This window comes from Perna viridis, chromosome 11, assembly GCF_037379345.1.
Source record: "Perna viridis isolate PV_CMFRI_1.1 ecotype Kerala chromosome 11, ASM3737934v1, whole genome shotgun sequence".
NCBI classification, from domain to species: Eukaryota; Metazoa; Mollusca; class Bivalvia; order Mytilida; family Mytilidae; genus Perna; species Perna viridis.
The window spans coordinates 3,703,805-3,724,574 of record NC_142455.1 but is presented as its reverse complement, the minus strand read 5'-3'; the positions used below and the strand labels follow the sequence as shown (position 1 = coordinate 3,724,574).

General features: G+C 34.5%; 1 protein-coding gene across 1 annotated transcript; it reads right to left on the bottom strand.

Moving 5' to 3' along the window:
* Nucleotides 1–14,679: 14,679 nt before the first annotated feature.
* On the bottom strand, nucleotides 14,680–20,362 carry LOC148602363 (BEN domain-containing protein 3-like). The gene is made up of 2 exons (XM_088553287.1): nucleotides 20,208–20,362; nucleotides 14,680–15,079 (listed from the first exon to the last, which is right to left on the bottom strand). The coding sequence occupies exons 1-2, from the start codon at nucleotides 20,357–20,359 to the stop codon at nucleotides 14,680–14,682; spliced, it is 552 nt and encodes a 183-aa protein (XP_088409413.1). The 5' UTR covers nucleotides 20,360–20,362.
* Nucleotides 20,363–20,770: the final 408 nt, after the last annotated feature.

Genomic DNA, 20,770 nt, shown 5'->3' with positions numbered 1-20,770 from the left:
CTTTATTAATCTAATGGAATGAATGTCAAAGGAGATGCATAGTGATGTTTTGTTGCATTAATACACGCATACATGAACTATGTTTAAATACATGCATTTCCGAAATCAACAGAAATCTATTTTATACTCCCTTTCCTATTCAAACGCATCAACGACAAGAAAAAGGACCATTACCGAAAGTACAAACAACTAAAATATGAGAAAAAAAAAGCCACGTCACTGACTTAATCCTTAATGACTTTGAATACCTTTTACTGATTCAAGTGATATTTAAAACCGTATTTTTGATAATTCATATTCACGTGTTTACGAGGTATGAACTTAAAACGGATTTCCCATCCATTAATTGTGAATTAATTGCAACATATATTTCAAGAAATTATGTTTTGTTTATTTTTCAAAAATCGAGGGTCATCTTTGTGTTCATTTTTCTTCCTTATTTAGTACTTAATATGATTAAATGAATACAAATATACTTAAAAACGGGGAATTTCCCTTGTTGAAACCATTATGTCATTTCAAATTTTCTGTCTGTGACATTTCGTTTTTTTTTTTTTTTTTAATTTTATAAATTTTATCTCCTAAGAGCACGAGTCAAAAGAAAAGCCACATGTTAATTTCTGTTCCAAACATTTTTTTATCCATGGATCACATTTTGTATGATTCTTAGATGGAGTGCTACTTTATACCTCGATTTATACAGCAAATCGCGAAATTGTGAAAACGTGAAAATTACCCACTTTAACGTAAAAAATTGCCGATATTAATCTGAGTAACATGACGACGTAATATATATACCCCCTGTCTTGCTACATAAAGCTGTTGAAATAACAAATCCATATACCTTATTCAATAAGTAACACTAAGAACAAAAATTTCAAACAGTAATATTTACGATTTGTGTGGCGTCAAAGGTCAGCGTGTAGATGAACTCTTGTTCTGGTTAGAATTATTGGCACTTTTAATAATAAGAAGGTCTATTCACTATGATACAAGTGGGGGTTATGTGTATTTTTATCTCCGGTGCCATTCCTGTTAAAATTGTTTTTCTTTCAGTCTTGTTTTTAAGTGCAAGTGCTCATAAAATTCAGACACTGCCAATCGGAAAAAAAACACTAATCATACGATGTTTTTTGTACGGCGCTTGGCTTGAAACACGAGATCGAAACCCTCGGTGTTGGGTTATTATAATACATGTATGGTATACTTTCTTCCATTCTTAGCCTGTGATTAAGAATGCAGGTGACTCTTTGACCGTCGGAGATTTCTATATATTTCATGTGAAATACACTTTTGCTCTCGGGGGATTACAAAATTCGTCGACTTTTGATAGATAAATATTAGATTTATCCAACTTCCTGAAGCTCGTGGGTTAAAATCAAAAAATGTTTTGTTTTTGGAAATTAAGTCATTTACTGATGACTCCAAGTATGGGCCTCTACACATCATTACAATACATCCTATCACGTATTGAAAGCGAAATCCTTTCATTTAAGATGTATCAATAAACTATTCTATCTTTGAGAAATGTAAAAAAAAACAAAGTTAAGTCTTACTCCATGTACACTACTGTGTAATTGTGATGGCTAATAACATTTTAAAACAAGAATAATTGAGAGGACATTTTCTACTTTTCTTTGATATTTATAAGTACCTCTACCATGCTATTCTTGATAAACTCAATGTTTAAACAAATGAAAACCATTAATGTTTTCAGATCAAATGTCAAAATACGATTTCAATTGAAAAAAATACTAATGATACGTTTTTATTTAATCTCAGAAAACACAATTCAAATAAGAACTTAAGGGGGTGGTAAACTTTTCATGAGCCCTTGATTTGTTTTATATATGAAATACAGTATCATTTTTTATAATTCAATATTACTTAGCATTCCAAAAATGAAATTTAATTTTAAAATGTAGAACAAGTTCGTTGATTGACTTCACGTTCAAAGTTTGAGGGCTTTACACGGCACCCGTAATAAGTTTTCAATGTAATTTCAACCTTGTAAATAAGAAACTGCAAGAGAGAGAGAGAGAAAGAGGGGGAATCATACAATGATTTTACATACATTATATGTTTTTTTTCTATATTTTTTTATATACATTTAACTATTTAATTCGTTGGTAATATCATTTGTTTCCTTTTTCCTTAAAGTACTTGAAAGCCATTGTAGAATTTGGTTCTCTTGATTACTTGGTTCCCTTTATTACTCTTTTAACCTCTCTGTGACACAATACTCTGAAAGTACTACTTCTCTTTGGATACCAATTTTCTTAGTTTACGTGGTTAGGCCAAACTATGAAATTTGGTTCCCAAGAAAAAGGAGATTTTCCTAGATATGTATACTAAAAACCTCAAAACCACGACATCAAAAATCCACGAACTTGTGCTTCTTCCGTAATCCACGAAAATTGGATTTCACAAATTCAAGTACTTTCACAGTACTATACTTAGACAAGATGTACTTATATGGTATATCCGGAAATTTGCGCAGGTGACAAAATCTGTAAATTTGTCACTGAAAAGTGTATTTATTGTGTTGGTCCATGAATACAGTCTACGGGAGAAAACAAAAAGTACTTGGACTGGAATTTTGCGATACCGGATTTCCTGAATCTCACAAGTGTAGCAAAAGTTAAACTCGCGCGTACGTTAACCGGTATACGTAAATGAAACAGTTTAACGCGAGATAAAGATAATATTTATATGCACTCCTCCCTTTCTGATAACATTTTCCTTTTATTTGACATTTTCAGCATGATACTCCCTAATACCAGATCATTCCATTAGCATATAAAAACTATATTAAAACAATTTCTCTAATGACAGTATTACATTGATATGTAAACAAACCATTTGTTGTAGATTCATGATCTAGGATAAAACAGTTCTTGTATGTGATAAACGTCTCATTCAATACGTGAAAATGGGAAATTGGGATAGCGTATAGTGGGGAATTTTTAATTAGTAGGATTGGTAAATAAGATTTTTTTAAGTATTAAGTATTAATATTATGAAAAATATTTTAAAAAATGAATTAGGAATATGTTGATTGAAAATTTTCTATGGTGACTGGCGAATAGGACAATCGGGAACTGGAGATGACATATTGTATATATCGGAAGTTTATACCAGGCAAAAGCTGTATTTGATACCGATAGGTTTTAATAAGGAAAGTGCGCACTGCATTTTTATGTAGCCCCTATGGAAAATGAAGGATTGTCGTCCTCAATATTGGCACATTTAACTTGGCTTAAATTCACGAAAGTCACCAAATCATTTTTCTTTGGACGTAAAATTAAAATGATATTTTCTACCATTTGAAAAAAAACATGGGTGTTTTAGTATAATGCCACAATTCCTTCAGAAATTTCAAACAAGCTTTACGTACTAAATATATTTTTTTATCAATAGGAGCAACTTTGAAGAAAACAATTTTACATTAAGGAAAAAATGATTTATTAGTGTATTTTAGTTTTGCTGACAACATTTTGCATAACATTTTACCTAAACGCTTTATGTTAATTGCTTTAGTCTTGGCACATGCTGAGTTTTCAATTACATTAGAGTTTCTAGTTTTCCTAACATTGTTGACAGCAAAAGTTTCAGTTCTACTATCGGCTAAATAGCTACCCATGAAGTTCCACGGTTAGTTTCATCCATATTTATATGTCATGCGCGCATTAAATGATATCATGCCAAACACACAAAAAGCCAGTTGAGTAGAATGAGGAACGATTACATCTACACAACATGGAATGTTGTACGGTAAATCAGTAATCCCTGTGTATACAAAAACAGAATGCATAAAACCAAAACCCCACAACATTTTTTTAGAAATAGTGAAAACTGCAGCTAGAAATATTGAAACTCAATAGATGTAGAAAAGGGTATCCAACAAATTGTTCCTTAGGACAGTTTTGGAGACTGTTGATCTATTCCTTCAAAAACACGCTCTAATAAGATGTGTCGTGAATGAAATTGAAAATAATTCGTTAATGGTAAATGATCGTGATGATACCTATGTCGATGTATTTTATTATAAATTCAGTTTAATGTTCCTCAATCAAATTCGAGTTATTAGGAAAAATATATTTATTTGTAGTTGGAACGTATTTTTTTTTTATTTGTTCCAAATATGTGTTTTTCACAGATATTTCAGAAATCTCACATTTCTTCTGAGATATGAGAAGTCAATTCAAGAGCATTATTTTACCCTAAAAACAGATGGTTTCAACCGTCCCCTATTTTAGTCCATTTTAAAATGGACCAAAGGTGTAAACTGAAAATCAAATTAAAATGAAATAGCTTAACGAAATTGGTAAGCTAATTTTTCTGAGTATTCGAGATACTGAAACCAAAAAAAAAACGAGAATAAAATAAAAATAAAAAAAATACAGTAACTAAACCTATTCTTGCAAAAATGATTGCGATCCGTCATCAATTTTCGATCACTTTCAGACCCGTCATTACTCTGTCATAGTAATCCGTCAAACAATATCCCTTACATTTCACCATACCTGATCACTTATCGGTTGACATTTTTTACGGCATTGTCTTTCGTTTTTCCATTTGTAAAAAAACCTTACTAATGTTTGACACACTTATTATGCTTATGGTTAACCATGGACACAGCACCTAGGTTAACCATGGACACAGCAACTAGGTTAGACAAAATATTGATACTCAATCACATTAAAAAAAGTTTTGCGTTCAGGTTGCTTATTATACGCCCTTACCTTTGATGCAGAATCCTAACATAATCCAGAAAATATTATATTATTTCCACTAATTGTGTATCTGAAAGCTATTTGAACCCCTTGATGAAAGTTAGTTTTTTTTTTTGTCTTTTTGTCCACTTGTAACTTTAAGTATATACGAGATTAGTAACGTTACCTAGTTGTTGCGTCCATGGGTAACCAAAAGCATAAGTGTGTCAAAAATTAGTAAGGTTCCCGCCCAAAGTGAACACAATTTGGCGTGTTATAGAAGTATTATGGTTTGATCGGCGTAGCTAATTATTCAAGATATTGGCAAATACATGCATCTTGAACTATTATAGTTGATTGTTTTATCATTATTTTATGTTGTTGTTGTTGAATATAATTCTCAGTTATAAATCTTTTTTATTTTAAGTATTTTTTATCACCTGGTCTGACAAAATGGCATCACAGACTCCGGCAAAATGTCAGTTCTGTGAAGATTCAACAGATATATATTGTAAATGTATTAACTGTGATGTATTTCTCTGTCAAATCTGCGCCATAAGAAATCATTCGAAATGTAGATCCCTTCAAGCTCACATAATTATCAACCTACAGGATTATGGAAGTGAAGAAGTTGCCGCAACACAACGCCCGGTTGACCTTGATCACATGACATGCAGTGTTTCAGAACAAAATTTCACATTTGAAATGCCTTGATGAAACAATTATCATTGACTTTTTTTTCGAGCCAACGAAACCAAACTACAACAATGCTTTTGGGTGCAAAAAAAAATTACAGTAAAATCACAGACAAGATTAAGGTCCGCGAAAATTATTTAAAAGATACAGTAACCGAATACACAAAAAATTATCTACAAATATGTGACTTGATTTACAAAGATTCAGAGGTCAAACGTCAGAATGAACTCCAAGAAAATAGAAAATGAACTAAAGGAAAGAAAGTCCGAAGTGAATCAAGTTCTATTGTCCTGGAAAGCTTCTGATGTTTTCAATAAAAACAAAATCTTGGAATCAAAGTTACCAGGGAAGACCGATAGTACTATCACTGTAGAGAAGACTAAGTTTTCACATGGTGAAATACAAGATTTAGAAATTGGAAGAGTTTTTGGTGAATTACATACAGTTGGCTGCCTACAAATGCTCAGTACATACCAAACACAATCGGTGGATATTTTCAATATACAACATGTTAATGACAATGTCAAAAATATGGGAAGCTTCGAAAGTAAGAAACTTCAGAAAATAGAGATTAAAGATGGCCAAATGAAAGTAGCAAAGACAGAAGATATCAACGTTTGTGACATGGACAAGATGGAAAATGGAGATACTCTTATATCATCAGCTGAAAATGACTTAAGACTGTATACAACAGAAGGAACTATCAAATCATACAAAGATTTCTCTCCATTGATTGCAGTGACAGTACATGTCAATGAACACAAACAACTTCTTGTAGGACTCAAAGAACCAGGAACATTTGATATCAAACCAAACAGCATACGACAAGTTGTTGTTCTTAATCAAACAGGAAAAATAATTCATATATATGAATATGACAGAGACAATGAGCGACTATTTACATTGCCAGGAGGGATTTCAACCAGAAATGACAATATATATGTTGTTGACGCACTGAACGAGATAGAAGAGGGGGATAGTCGTAGTACTAAGCTATGGAGGTAGTGTTAAATGGGCCTACACTGGTGGCAACAAACAAAAGTCTGAGAGTGATAAGTTTTACCCAGTGGACATTACTGTAACCATCAGTGGTCTGATTATTATTACTGACCACGTGAATCATTGTATACATGTATTGAATCAGAAAGAGGGTTTAATCAGTTGTCTTCATGTCAATAATTTGGATATAGCGTTTCCATTCTGTCTGTCAATAGATGCGTGGTTTTCTATGGGTGGGCTGTACTACACGGGCAAATGAAAACTCCAGGAGAACAAATCAAAGCCGCACATTTAACAAAAAAGACATGCTGAACATTGAAACACCGTGTATCAAGTTTAAAAAATCATTCTGTTGAAGTCATCAAGGGAATAGAGCAACCTACTTTTTAATGCTCAAAGTTTCGCCTAATACCGTCCCAACAAGACTTTGAAAGTGGCATAACCAAGGAAATGAGAACACATATATATAATCATAAAATAACTAACGTTATACTGAAGTTATTCTTCTCACTAAAACTGTTTTTGCGTTCGAAAAACTATTTGCACAAAACATATTTAAACTAAAATGATGGGGAATGAAGGGTGAAGAATTCGTACAAAACCGATTTCTAGATTTACACACAACCAGCATTCAAGAGGCCTTTCAACGATTACATCTTAGACCTAACCAAGTAACAAATCATTTAGATTCGGTACCTGTATGAGATAAACTTTCCATTTTATGTGGTATTGAGCAATGGGGAATTGGGAATAGGGTAATGAGGCATTAGGAATATGACATTGGGCATGAGGGATGGGGTCTCTGAATGGGACTATGGGGAATGGGGCAATGGGATAATTTTGTTTAGCCAGTCGAAACATTAGTTCTGCCTCCTACTGCATGCAGCGTACCTTGTATATTTCTATGACAGCAAAAGAGTTAATATGGTCATTTAAAATAATTTCGAATGAAATACATGCGTCGCAGTTTATTATTCATTGATTATATATATATATATATAAAGGTCTGAAAAATTCCCAACGATGTTAGAACTGTCAAATTTGCGATGCAAATTTTTGGTCGTTCCCTCCGGCGGACTCGAACTCGTACCGCTGTGACATCTATGGCAACACCGCCTGCACGAAGTCCAGCGCCCTACACGACTCGGCCAGCTAGGCTATATGAAATATAGCTTATGCTGACCGGGTCTTTCCTCTTCGTAGGATTAATCTAGGACACGCACATATATATATAAAGGTCTGAAAAATTCCAAACGATGTTAGAACTGTCAAATTTGCGACGCAAATTATTTGGTCGTTTCCTCCGCGGGACTCGAACTCGTACCGCTGTGACATCTATGGCAACACCGCCTGCACGAAGTCCAGCGCCCAACACCACTCGGCCAGCTAGGCTATATAAAAATATAGCTTTCGCTGGCCGGGTCATTCTTCCTCGTAGGATTAATCTAGAGCTGTAACTTAGTACACGATGTATGGTAGTACGGGACAGTTCATTTTAGATAATATCATGTAGGATAGAGGAACAAATTAATGATGCATGTCACAACAATGAATATTATACAAACGTCTCAGAATGTGACGCCTCTATTCGCTACACTGCTCCATCGGATAAAATTGATACAGGGAAGATATATAAACGTATAGAAAGGTCTGAAAAATTCCAAACGATGTTAGAACTGTCAAATTTGCGATGCAAATTTTCCTTTCGTTTCCTCCGCGGGACTGGAACTCGTACCGCTGTGACATCTATGGCAACACCGCCTGCACTAAGGCCAGCGCCCTAGACCACTAAATATATATATGTTGTCTAAAAAAAGAAACAAATAAAAATGTTTTACAATGTACCGTGTATGCGTAGAATAAGCATGGGCATATTTCATCAGAAAAAAAATCAATGTTTTAAAAAAAATGGTATAGCATTAGCTTATAACTGATAAACTTTTAAATTTAGTATATATTTGATTCTTATATTTTTGTTCTACTTGAACATGATCCACACACATCAAATATGGATATTTTCACATAAAAATTTCACAATTCATATAGATGTTACCACATCATTCAAACATACTTTATTACTTAAAAATTTGGTATAATTTACCCAACTTTATTAAATTTCAATATTTTTTATTCTCCTAAAAATGTGTTGGTAATAATACAAATGGACACTTTTCATATAAAAAAAATTAGATTTTTAGATAAATAAGATGGTATTACATTAGCTAAAAGAGCTAAATAACTTCAAAATAGAGCATATTTTACAAAATGCTTAATGAATTTCTTCAATCTCCCTTAACATGGAAAATGTGTTCCCTATGATCCATATATAACACATACGGACATTCTTTACCACAGATAATGTAGAATTCCTACAATCATTTAAATCATTTTAATATTATAGGTGTGGGAGTAGAAAGCAGTACAAGAAAAGAAAAGCAAGGACATTCGTAGACAATACAATACCCGGAAACACAAGAAAAATACATCAAATGTTAACGGATAACAAAAAAAAAGAAAACAATTCTGAGCAGAAAACACCGTACCTGCATGCATTTTTTAAAACAAATTCATGTCTTAAATCACACCTTCACTGCATGCCTCACATTTTATCGTTTTAAAATTCATTAAACCCTTCTCTTCGAGAACTTTAACAAAATTGGCCAAAGTGTTTGACATAAATGATAAATCTCCTTGCTCTAAGACCTCTTGGTCGTTGATGGATGAATTCGGGTGCATGTTGTGAGAGTTAGGCATGACATCGCTTCTGATTTGATCACGTATACTTTCTTCATATCGAGCAATAGTTTTACGAAGACATCTAACATTTAAAAGAGGAACCAAGCATGTGACATGTTATATAGTATTTAAAAACTATTATTTCTTACTTTAGCAATTATTTCTAATTATCATTCTAAAATAACATGTCGAAATAAAACTATAGTCGGCGTCACATAAATAACATACTGTTAAAATTTGAATAAAAATATTTTCTACGACTTTATTGACACCTACCGTCGTTTAAATTGTCTTAAATGACTTGCTCATTCGTTTAGCCAAACGGCTTCTCCCTAAACATTGAATCGTTAAATTCCGGTCAGATTTTAATTCTAGGTGGCAATATTTACATTGTAAAAAGTCGGCCATGTTTACAGTGATCGGGTTGCTAGGAGATGTTGTTTACGTTTAAATGGTTTGTCCAAAAACCGAAGAACCCAGAATGCAATTCGGCGTTATTTCGGATATCTCGGATTTATTTTACGCGAACAACGTAAAATACCGAGAAGTTGATCAAGCAGACGATTGTCACCGGAGTTCGACGGGAACTTACGCACTTCGTTTGTAAACAAATAGTCCGGTAAAAACCAACATGGCGGATATTAGTATGGGATTTTCCCGTAAGGATTTGTTACGCATGATTTAAGCTAATAAGCGACTTGTTTTTGAGAAGCCGTTTGGCTAAACGAATGAGCAAGTCATTTAAGACAATTTAAACGACGGTTGGTGTCAATAAAGTCGTAGGAAATATTTTTATTCAAATTTTAACAGTATGTTATTTATGTGACGCCGAGTATAATGGATTCAAACAGCGTTATTCAGGTATACATATGATCACCCACAGATTTGTTTGATATCTTATCTGAAACAAGCAATGTATTATTTTAGGCATGATCATTATTTAAAATAATTATGGTTTTAAGATAACTCACATACGAACAGATTACACTTCTGGGAACAACTTAGTCGTTTCCATGATTGCCTTGAAAGACAAAAGCACGAAATTTTTTTTTTCAAATAAAGCGACAATGCACAGTATGCGTAATCATATATTTTAGAATTTTCTTTATGTTCGGGAATATTTGGTACTTGTAACATATAGTATTCATGAAGCATAACATACCATATTTCTCGTTACAAGGCTTTCGGTGTATATACATATCAGTGATACTTTTCCTGGTGATAAATTTAGTTTCGCAATGAATATTAACCATTTCTGAAGACCTTCGGATATGTCGTTTTTTTCAATCAGCTGCACTTCCATAAGGACGCATTTGAATGCATATAGGACTACCATGACGAATATCTAGTATACCAAATGAAAGATTTTGTTGTATGATATGGTGGTCGGTGCTAATCTTTTATGAACTGCATCTTATCTTCCTTCGACATGTAGTTCGCCATTGTAGTCGTCGTCGGATATAGGGGTTGTAGATCCTATATGGATATCCATATCTGAAAAACAGGAAAATAAAATAGCTTAGAACAATAACGCAAATTTTAGGCAATAACTATGTAATACTATGTACTTAAAATCAGATTAACACATTAATACAGCAGATATATTAGGTTTTCGGTAACTTTGTATAAAAGCTAGATGTACTCCATTATATTTAATTGACATATTGAATTTATCTATTTACCTCATATTCATTTTAATTGGTTATACGGTACAATTTAAGTAAACAATTTTCTAAAGTAGATACTTCTCTTTCAACTAAAAAATATATCAGTCTTTAACAGATGAACATTTTTATATTGTGTTGAAATGGCAGGTTTTGTACTGGAAAAAAAGGTATTGTGTTCTTTGGCTCAAAACAATAAGCATTTTTTTGTGTTTTCGCATTGATAAGAGTTGAGAAGATTCGTTAGGTCCCCTTTCGGCATCATATTATGTGCTTTGCTTCTTTTAAATTTTACTAGAGCTGATTTCTTTGTAGTTGTTATATAGTAAAATGGTCGCAAACACTGAATACAAGATAAGATTTATGACTTATTCCAGTAATAAAAGTATGCATTTATGTAACTTTTACAAAAAAAAACTTTTACCTTTTCTGCAATTTTTAAGATGATTTTTGTGTGGAATTGAAGTGGCCTCACATCTGTTTACTCAAGATATTTTTACATGAATTGTAACTCCCAATTATACACAAAATATCTGAAGGATAAGAATGAACACCTATGTGGCCATTGTTAAGAGAATGAAAAACTGCACAAAACCTAGTGTTTTCCAGCCGTTTGAACATATATATCTAATTTCAGCCATATTTGAAGGGCATATGTGAGCGTATATGTTCAAATTATTACCATGAACTAATCAAATCAACTATAAAATTCTTCAAAGAGTTGTAGAAACATCATTAAAATTTCTTTATGAGACTTTTGATTTCGAGGCCAAAGTTTGCCCTTACCGGGCCAACTATCTTGTTCATGAATATTCTTTACTAAGCAAGATTAACGTTTACATGTATACCTGAAAAAAAAACGTGTTTACTGATTAGAATATCAAATAATCTTTTTGCGTCTTTTTCTGTCCTTTTCTAAATTGATATTTCAAAGACAAATCCATACCAACTATTTCATATTCCTATAATTCACCCATTGCATTTTCAAATATAAAAGGCTATTGCAGAACCTCGAGATTGGGGACCAAAGCTAAACAACCTGACTGTTCTTGGAAAAAACTCTCCATTCAAATATGGTCCTTCCGGTCACGTCGTTACCGGAGATTTAACCATCAGCGAATCCCTGCGTAATATCCTTTCTAAGGGTCCCAGGTACAGTGAACCATCCTCCGTAACTTGGAATTGCAACTTTAAAATTCTTATGGATACCGTGGTGGACTACGCAAGAAAATGGATAAAACGAAAACAAGGAGACATCGGTTCTCTGTCAGAGTGGTTAAAAACCGTGAAGTCTGCAGTCCTACCACAACACTTTCTACTCCCATAGTGACATTAATTCAATGCGGATCCTGAAAAAATCGAAAGATCTTTGGGAGACAATCAGTTCAAGACTATTATCAGAATTTAATAGCATTGAAACCTATTCCCCATACTTAGTTAAAATCCCAACTTAAAAACATTATACATCGTGGTTTTTCCAAAAAAGATGGTGCACCTAGATACAAATATACAGTTCTTGGTAGAGATTTCTCATACATTGTAAGATATAATTCCAAATCATCTTCCAAATATACAGAAAAAGATGTTTATAATTGCTGGAAATTTTAATCGACAACATATTTGTCCAATGTGGTGGACTCATTTTCCAACAAACGGCCGGCATTCCAATGGGAAAAAATTGTGCTCCTTTACTAGCTGACCTATTCTGTCACTCTTATGAGGCTGAATTTATAGCTGATCTGATCCGAAAGAAAGAATACCATTTAGCTAGATCCTTCAATCTCAGTTTTCGCTATATAGATGTTGTATTATCTTTAAACAATCCGAATTTTGGGGATTTGATACATCGCATCTACCACAAAGAACTTAAGATAAAGGATATTACAGACACTGCGAAGTCAGCATAATATCTTGACCAACACTTTGAAAACTATTGACCAACCTTTACGACAAACGTGATGACTTCATTCAGAATATGTTAATTTTGTTGTGACATGCATCATTAATTTGATCCTCTATCCTACATAATAACACCTAGATGAACTGTCTCGCACTACCATACATCGTGTACCACGTTGGAGCCTTAGATTAATCCTACAAGGAGGAATGACACGGTCAGCGAAAGCTATATTTTTATAGCCTAGCTGGCCGAGTGGTCTAGGGCGCTGGACTTTGTGCAGGCGGTTTTGCCATAGATGTCACAGCGGTACGAGTTCGAGTCCCGCGGAGGGAACGACCACAAATTTGCATCGCAAATTTGACAGTTCTAACATCGTTGGGAATTTTTCAGACCCTTCTATAAGTTTACGTTATCTTCCCTGTATCAATTTGATCCGATGGAGCAGTGTAGAGAATAGAGTCGTCACATTCTGAGACGTTGTATATATATATATATAACGTCTCGGAATGTGACGACTCTATTTGCTACACTGCTCCATCGGATCAAATTGGTACAGGGAAGATATATAAACGTATCGAAAGGTCTGAACATGTCGCCACGTTTATCGTGAAGTGCCGGCGGAGTTTCGTTTTATTGTTAGTGGAAAAATTAATTGTGATGCTAAATTTCCGAAGATTAGTAGACTAAGTGGTATTTCAATTGTAAATTTCCTTTGAAATTTGGAATTTAGTCCCGAGATTCAGGGAATAGTCTTTTGTTTGATTGCAGGTTCGATTCATCCAGTTCGTGTGAAGTTCAACTGTGCAAACTCGTTGTACGCGTTTATTTTTTGCTAACAGCATTTTATAAGCATGTATATAAATTATTTGATCGTTTCTCGCACAAACTTTTTAGTGGTATCCGAGGTTCAATTATCGATAATGTTGCAATATATATTAAAAAACAAGTATGCATCGATCGGTTGCTAATGCAATCATATCAGAAGTTTTTATATTTAGAGAAACTAAATGGAACAGTTTTGTTTCGGATTGGGAATAACTTGTAATATTGTTTTCTCTTTGGTACAGTTTCCTGCCGTTTATTGTAATAGTGGTCTCCAAAAATAGAAAGTTTCTATCGTTGTTTATAAACATTTTTGTTAAAAATAAAATCAACGAGAGGGTTTTTTTTATTTGAAATTTTTTCCGAACTTAAGCAGTAAACTACGTGTGCAATTTTAGAACTAATAGAAAGGAAAAGCTGCTGCAATTATAATTGTGAAATATATACATGTAAATTGGGGAAGAATGAAAAACCCAAATATTACGAAAATCAAAATGAAAATTTTCATTTTGAACAACTATCATCGAACATAGAGAATTTATTGTAATCGGTGATAGAAATTGACTGTACTATCATTTCGTGTTGAATTGTTACTCCAGAATTAACACTTCATATTGTGTGTACTACTATGATTTCCTGTTTTATGTTTTTTTCCGAAATTAAAAAGGCAAATGTTTTTTTTTGTGTATACTTTATTATGTATACAGACCAGATAGATAATGATCAGGAGCTGTTATACCTTATACCTAACATATTATAGTTCTTTATTTTAATCCTAGGGACTTTTTTCCATGCGTTTTACTATACATAATAAAATCTACTTGTGTAGTTCACGTTAGATTACATCGCAATTAATTAATTTTCATTTTCCTCAAAGCCGTAAACGAATGACTGCAAGTAATTTTACAGATTTACTTGTATTTCATAAGAACTGTGTATTAAAATGTGCGTAAACACAACAAGAAAATAAAATGATTTGTTTTATTAAATAAATAAAAACAATGAAGATAATTGTATATAAAGCATTTCTACATGCATTAACACACACATAATAAATAAACACAGTATGGTGTCCAAACATGTTAAAAAAACTTATGTTTATGTTGGTGGTTATTAGTAAGTTCAGAACAGCACTCAAGGAAAGTCCTCAAAGACTTCTACATCGTCGGGAAGGTGGATGGCAAGTTCTCCGTCGATATTTAGTAACTGCTGCTGATTTTCTTGCAGGACTCTTTCTTTTCTCCCAGTCTGGTCGTCTGAGGAAATCGTTTATTTTGCTGACAACAGTCTGCTTCCAGATGGCAACGGGTTTGACGCTTGGGAAGAAGGCTGTGACATATCGTTTTATAAGAGCTTTCCTTAACGGATCGAGCTCTTTCTTCGCCGGCCCACCATAATAATTGACTTTTAACCTGACGCACTGTGAATCAAACAGTTCAGGGTAAAGTCTTCTAACCAATTTGGTGGCAAAGTTGCCAGGCCCTGTCGCAACTCTATGGAGTTCTTGTAACTCTTCAGTGGCAGTGCAGTGGGCCTCTGGTATGTCTCTGAACAGTTGGTCTGGCGGTATTTGTTGTGAATTGGATTCCAACACTTACGACTGACTATCAGCTTTAAATTTGTTGATACTTTCCAGGATAGCTTTTGTTGTACCCTCGACTGCTGCTAATCTGCGGCCAAAATTATCTAACCTTGTTGTTATGTTGGACAAATGCTCTACCTGACCATCTTGTATCTTTTGCATCTGGGAACTGATAGTCCTTAAAAGGACTTTAAGGGTTGTTGGCTGACGGGCGACAGGAGTGTACGTTGTCTGATCAGTAGTGGACGGTCGGGATCCGTTGGTGTCTGTCTTGTAGTTGAAAGTGGTCTAGATGTTGTAGTGATAAGTGGTTATAATTAATATGCAATTTGACAGCAGTTTTGCAATTGTGGCTAAAAAATATTTTGTGCTAATGCGAAAAATTTTCAGTCTACTAATGACCTTCTTCAGTGCCTTAAATATAAACTGGATGTGTAGGATACTAAATTTATAGCATCTTCATGCAAGTACTTATACAATATTTTACTGATAGTGAAACAATGATTCATTTTTTGAAATGATCTTGAACTTATTATAAACAGATAAATCAAAACATAAGCAAACACCAAAGCACGAAACAACTTATGTTTTTGTTTAACTAGAACAAAAAAATCTAACAGTCCGTTCACACTATTTGTCCGGAATCATACATTTTGTATGTGATTGATTTTTTTTTGCTTTATGCTCATGAAGTATTAACAGTTAAAGAGTAAATATACAAACATTTTTTTTAATATTACATAAATTGCATATTTAACAATTGTACGCATATTTTATGTAAGCAACGGACGTTGATTTTTTTTCAATCATTACCGCACTGTGGATATCAAAGTTTAAAGTTTCTAAATGAATTTAATTTCAGTGTTAACTCCCCCAGATCAATAGAGTATCTTTTGATGACGACTTAGGTTAACACCTGTGGTAATTACAGTCGGTCAGCTTAATAACAGACGGCAATAATTGACTGTAATAAAACTTAAGTTTTACAGTCATGGGTATTTCTTATTCAAACTCTGATATGAAATTTAAATTCAATTAACAGAGTCTATAACGGGGTTACCTGGATGGGCGGGGTTTGAAATACGAGACAAGTAAATCGCACATATTCCAATATTATTTAGTTAAAACCTGACCATGCCCAAGTGTGATCGTTCCATTAAACACAAAATTATCGACTTTTATAACAGCGGGCTTAGCATACCAAGGATTCGGAGATGCCTACTAGACCATGGCACAGATTTCAGCTATCAAGCCATCAACTATCACCTCACGAACTACAAGCTAGGCCACTTTGATAAAGAAAGACAAATTCCGAAAAAGAAGTCAGCATCGTCGGTTACTGAAATTGACAAAGCAATAATTGACTACACTTTGACGTCTAACCCCTGCCATTCAGTAAGGGATATCCAGTCTACACTAGCAGAGATTAGTGCATCTTTCGGGGCATCAACCACTAGGAATGCAGTGAAGTCAACTGGTTACGTCAACACTAAACCCAAATACCACCAGCTTATACGAGAGGTGAATAAAGTCAAGCGGGTTGAGTTTTGTACTACACTGATCGAAGACCAGGAGACTTTTAACAACATCATATTTACTGATGAGTGCACGGTGCAGTTGCACAATAACAAGATAACCGTTTACCGACGAAAAGACCGACTAGCTCCACAGTTTCCAAAGCCAAAGCACCCACTCAAGGTCCATGTGTGGGCGGGCATCAGTCGCTGTGGAGCCACACCAATCCTAGTTTTCGACGGTATAATGGACGCATGGTGTTATGTCAACAACATACTTCAAGACCAGCTCCTGCCCTTTATCCGGAACACCTACGGTGATGACCATCGATTTATGCAGGATAACGATCCAAAGCATACGTAAGTTATGTTTACTTCTATTATCTAAAAGAAGCTATTTTTGAAAGAAATTGTTTATTTCTTCTTTTTCTGATATATCGTCACGAATTCATAATTCCGAAAATATTTCATCAACTGTTATGGAAGTACATTTAGTTCATGTACATGTACTAAACTTGTAGTTAAACATTACCATGTCATACTAAATCATGTCATATAACTATAAATAATCCTGAAAACTTTGTTACATGCAAACAATTTGCTTACTTAATTTGTATTCCAGAATCATCCGACATCAACCCCATTGAGATGGTCTGGAGTGCACCTCAGAAGGCTGACCCAAAAACAGAACTGAGGACAAAAGACGACCTGGATAAGCAGATCTAGAACTTCTGGTTGACAACCATGAGTCCTGAAGTTTGTAACCGTTACATTGACCACATCTTTGAGGTTTGTTTGACCACATCTTTAAGGTTTGTTTGCAGTGTAACCGTTACATTGACCACATCTTTGAGGTTTGTTTGCCGTGTAACCGTTACATTGACCACATCTTTAAGGTTTGTTTGCCGCATAACCGTTACATTGACCACATCTTTAAGGTTTGTTTGACGCGTAACCGTTACATTGACCACATCTTTAAGGTTTGTTTGCAGTGTAACCGTTACATTGACCACATCTTTGAGGTTTGTTTGCCGTGTAACCGTTACATTGACCACATCTTTAAGGTTTGTTTGCCGCATAACCGTTACATTGACCACATCTTTGAGGTTTGTTTGCCGCATAACCGTTACATTGACCACATCTTTAAGGTTTGTTTGACGCGTAACCGTTACATTGACCACATCTTTAAGGTTTGTTTGCCGCGTAACCGTTACATTGACCACATCTTTGAGGTTTGTTTGCCGCGTAACCGTTACATTGACCACATCTTTAAGGTTTGTTTGCCATTGATTTTTTTTCAATTTATTAAGTTAAACTTAAGTATACATTAGAAAATAAGTTAATATCTATAATTTTTTTAATTAAACCCTTTTTTCATGCAAAACAATAATTATATAAGAAAATCATGATTAAAATGTCAAGTTTAAACAAGTGCTGTATTTGGCTTTTTATTGCAGGTGGTGCCAGTATGTTTTGCAATAGAGGGAGCAGCACCTAGCCGTATCCCTGATCATCAATAGAGGGAGCAGCAACTAGCCGTATCCCTGATCATCAATAGAGGGAGCAGCAACTAGCCGTATCCCTGATCATCAATAGAGGGAGCAGCAACTAGCCGTATCCCTGATCATCAATAGAGGGAGCAGCAACTAGCCGTATCCCTGATCATCAATAGAGGGAGCAGCACCTAGCCGTATCCCTGATCATCAATAGAGGGAGCAGCACCTAGCCGTATCCCTGATCATCAATAGAGGGAGCAGCAACTAGCCGTATCCCTGATCATCAATAGAGGGAGCAGCACCTAGCCGTATCCCTGATCATCAATAGAGGGAGCAGCAACTAGCCGTATCCCTGATCATCAATAGAGGGAGCAGCAACTAGCCGTATCCCTGATCATCAATAGAGGGAGCAGCAACTAGCCGTATCCCTGATCATCTGCTTAAAGAGTCCTCGTAGGGAAGTCGCAATAGAGGGATCGGCAACTAGCCGTATCCCTGATCATCTGCTTAAAGAGTCCTCGTAGGGAAGTCGCAATAGAGGGAGCAGCAACTAGCCGTATCCCTGATCATCTGCTTAAAGAGTCCTCGTAGGGAAGTCGCAATAGAGGGAGCAGCAACTAGCCGTATCCCTGATCATCTGCTTAAAGAGTCCTCGTAGGGAAGTCCATCAAGCACTTCTTGGATCTTTTACAGACCAATTCAACACAAGAAAAGCTTTCCAGACTACTTGGTAGAAAGTGATTACTAGAATCGTTATGAATCATGCATGAATGCTCTAAAGACTTAGAACTGACAACGCACTCATGTCAATTATTGTGTGGTATTAATTGGTTATGTTTTAATTATTCAGTAAATCTATATAATATCACAAGTATGTTGTTATTGAGGTACTAACCACATTGAGATATGTGTAGTAACATGCAGCTGATTTGTAGTATTTTAAATATTCAATGTTAAATATGCAATTTCCATCAAGTTCTGACACAAATATAACACAAATATTTAATAGTTGTGTAATTATTTCTCAAAACACCTTACTACATGTAGTTGCTTAGCTGCAAAATGATAGGTACTGAAAGCTAGGGGTGCTGGTCTTTAGTATTATTGCATGATTTAGACAGATATACATGTAATTAAAAATGTGAACATTGATTTTGTTGTTTATTTCTTGTATTCTAAGTAAAAATGTTTAAAAAGTTATCCTGTGACAATCAAAATTCATACGTCAAAGAAAGAATTAATTGCCATCAATGTATTAAAGGGTATGTCAGCTGTCAAAATTTTCAGAATTTGGATAAATCAATTTGGACAAATCAACTTTTCCAATGTTGCAGCTACTGCTTTTACTGCAATCATGACAAACTGAATAATCAAGATCTGGGTACCGATAAAATAGCACATGAATAAATGTAAAACTTAATATAAGCCAACCCCAAGTACAGAGAAAAATATTTACATCCTCTGATCTACTCATTCTTATTACTTTATTGTTCAGTCTGGTTTGAAATATAAGAAACATTAATAAGATGTTGCATGCTAAGAATACTCCCTCTAAACTATTGCAATGCAACCTTGGAAAGAGCGACACAGTACAAACAAGTAAAAGTAATATACCAAATTTCTTAGCATTCCCTCTAAATGAAGCTGAAAATTTGTTTTTAATTTTTTTATTTTGCACCACTTAAAAAGAAATACTAAGTTAATCAATGATTAACAAGAAGCAGATGAGATGGGAACAGGAAAAGAAGTGACACCATACAAATCATTATGCAAAATCAATATACCTATATGTAAACATCAAATTCCTCAAATGGAAAACTAAGAAATCTGTTAGAAAAGTGTAAAAAACAAACGATTGACGGACTGAGACAAGGTAATTACAATATAGGCAAACTCTACAAAAAGAAATATGACTATACCTGTTTCAATGATTTCCTGGATATTTTTGAGTGTTTGGTCTTCTTTCTTGGTGGTGACTGTGGTGATGGTGGTGGCGTTGGTGATTTTGGTGATGATTCAGTGGTGTTGGGTGACACTGATCTGGAGTTGGGTGATGCTTGTCCTGAAACTGGTGACACATTACAGGAGGTAGGTGTGGGACTGGGTATAGAACTTTTGGTTCTGTTTGACTCTCTCTCTCTCTGATAAAAGATGTCTCATCTCTGCTTCACTTCCGGCCCCAAGAACAAGTGCAGTTGAAATCTCTGTGGATTTACCCCACTGCACCTCATACATATTGGTAACACTGACTGGTTCCTGTGAATAAATAAAAAAGTTTATTAAAACACATTTATAATAAAATATTAACAAATGTTTAAAGCAAATGTTTATTCTGGCAGGGCAAACGTTAAACCAGAACACTGGACGTACATGTATTCTGCACAAGATACTGACTTGTAGGCATACTTGAAGTATGCTCTGTGTGTGTGAAAAATTATGGATCAGAATTTTGAGGAAGAGAGTTTCAATTACTGGCACTAACTTAGTACATAATATAAACTCACCATTAATTTTGTTGATCGTAGATATAAATGATAAATTTTTGGCACAAATATTTACATGCTACAAGACCTTTCAAAAAAATTTAACCTTTGACTGAAAGTGACCTGTTAAAAAAACTGCCCCCAAATGCTTATTTCTATGAAA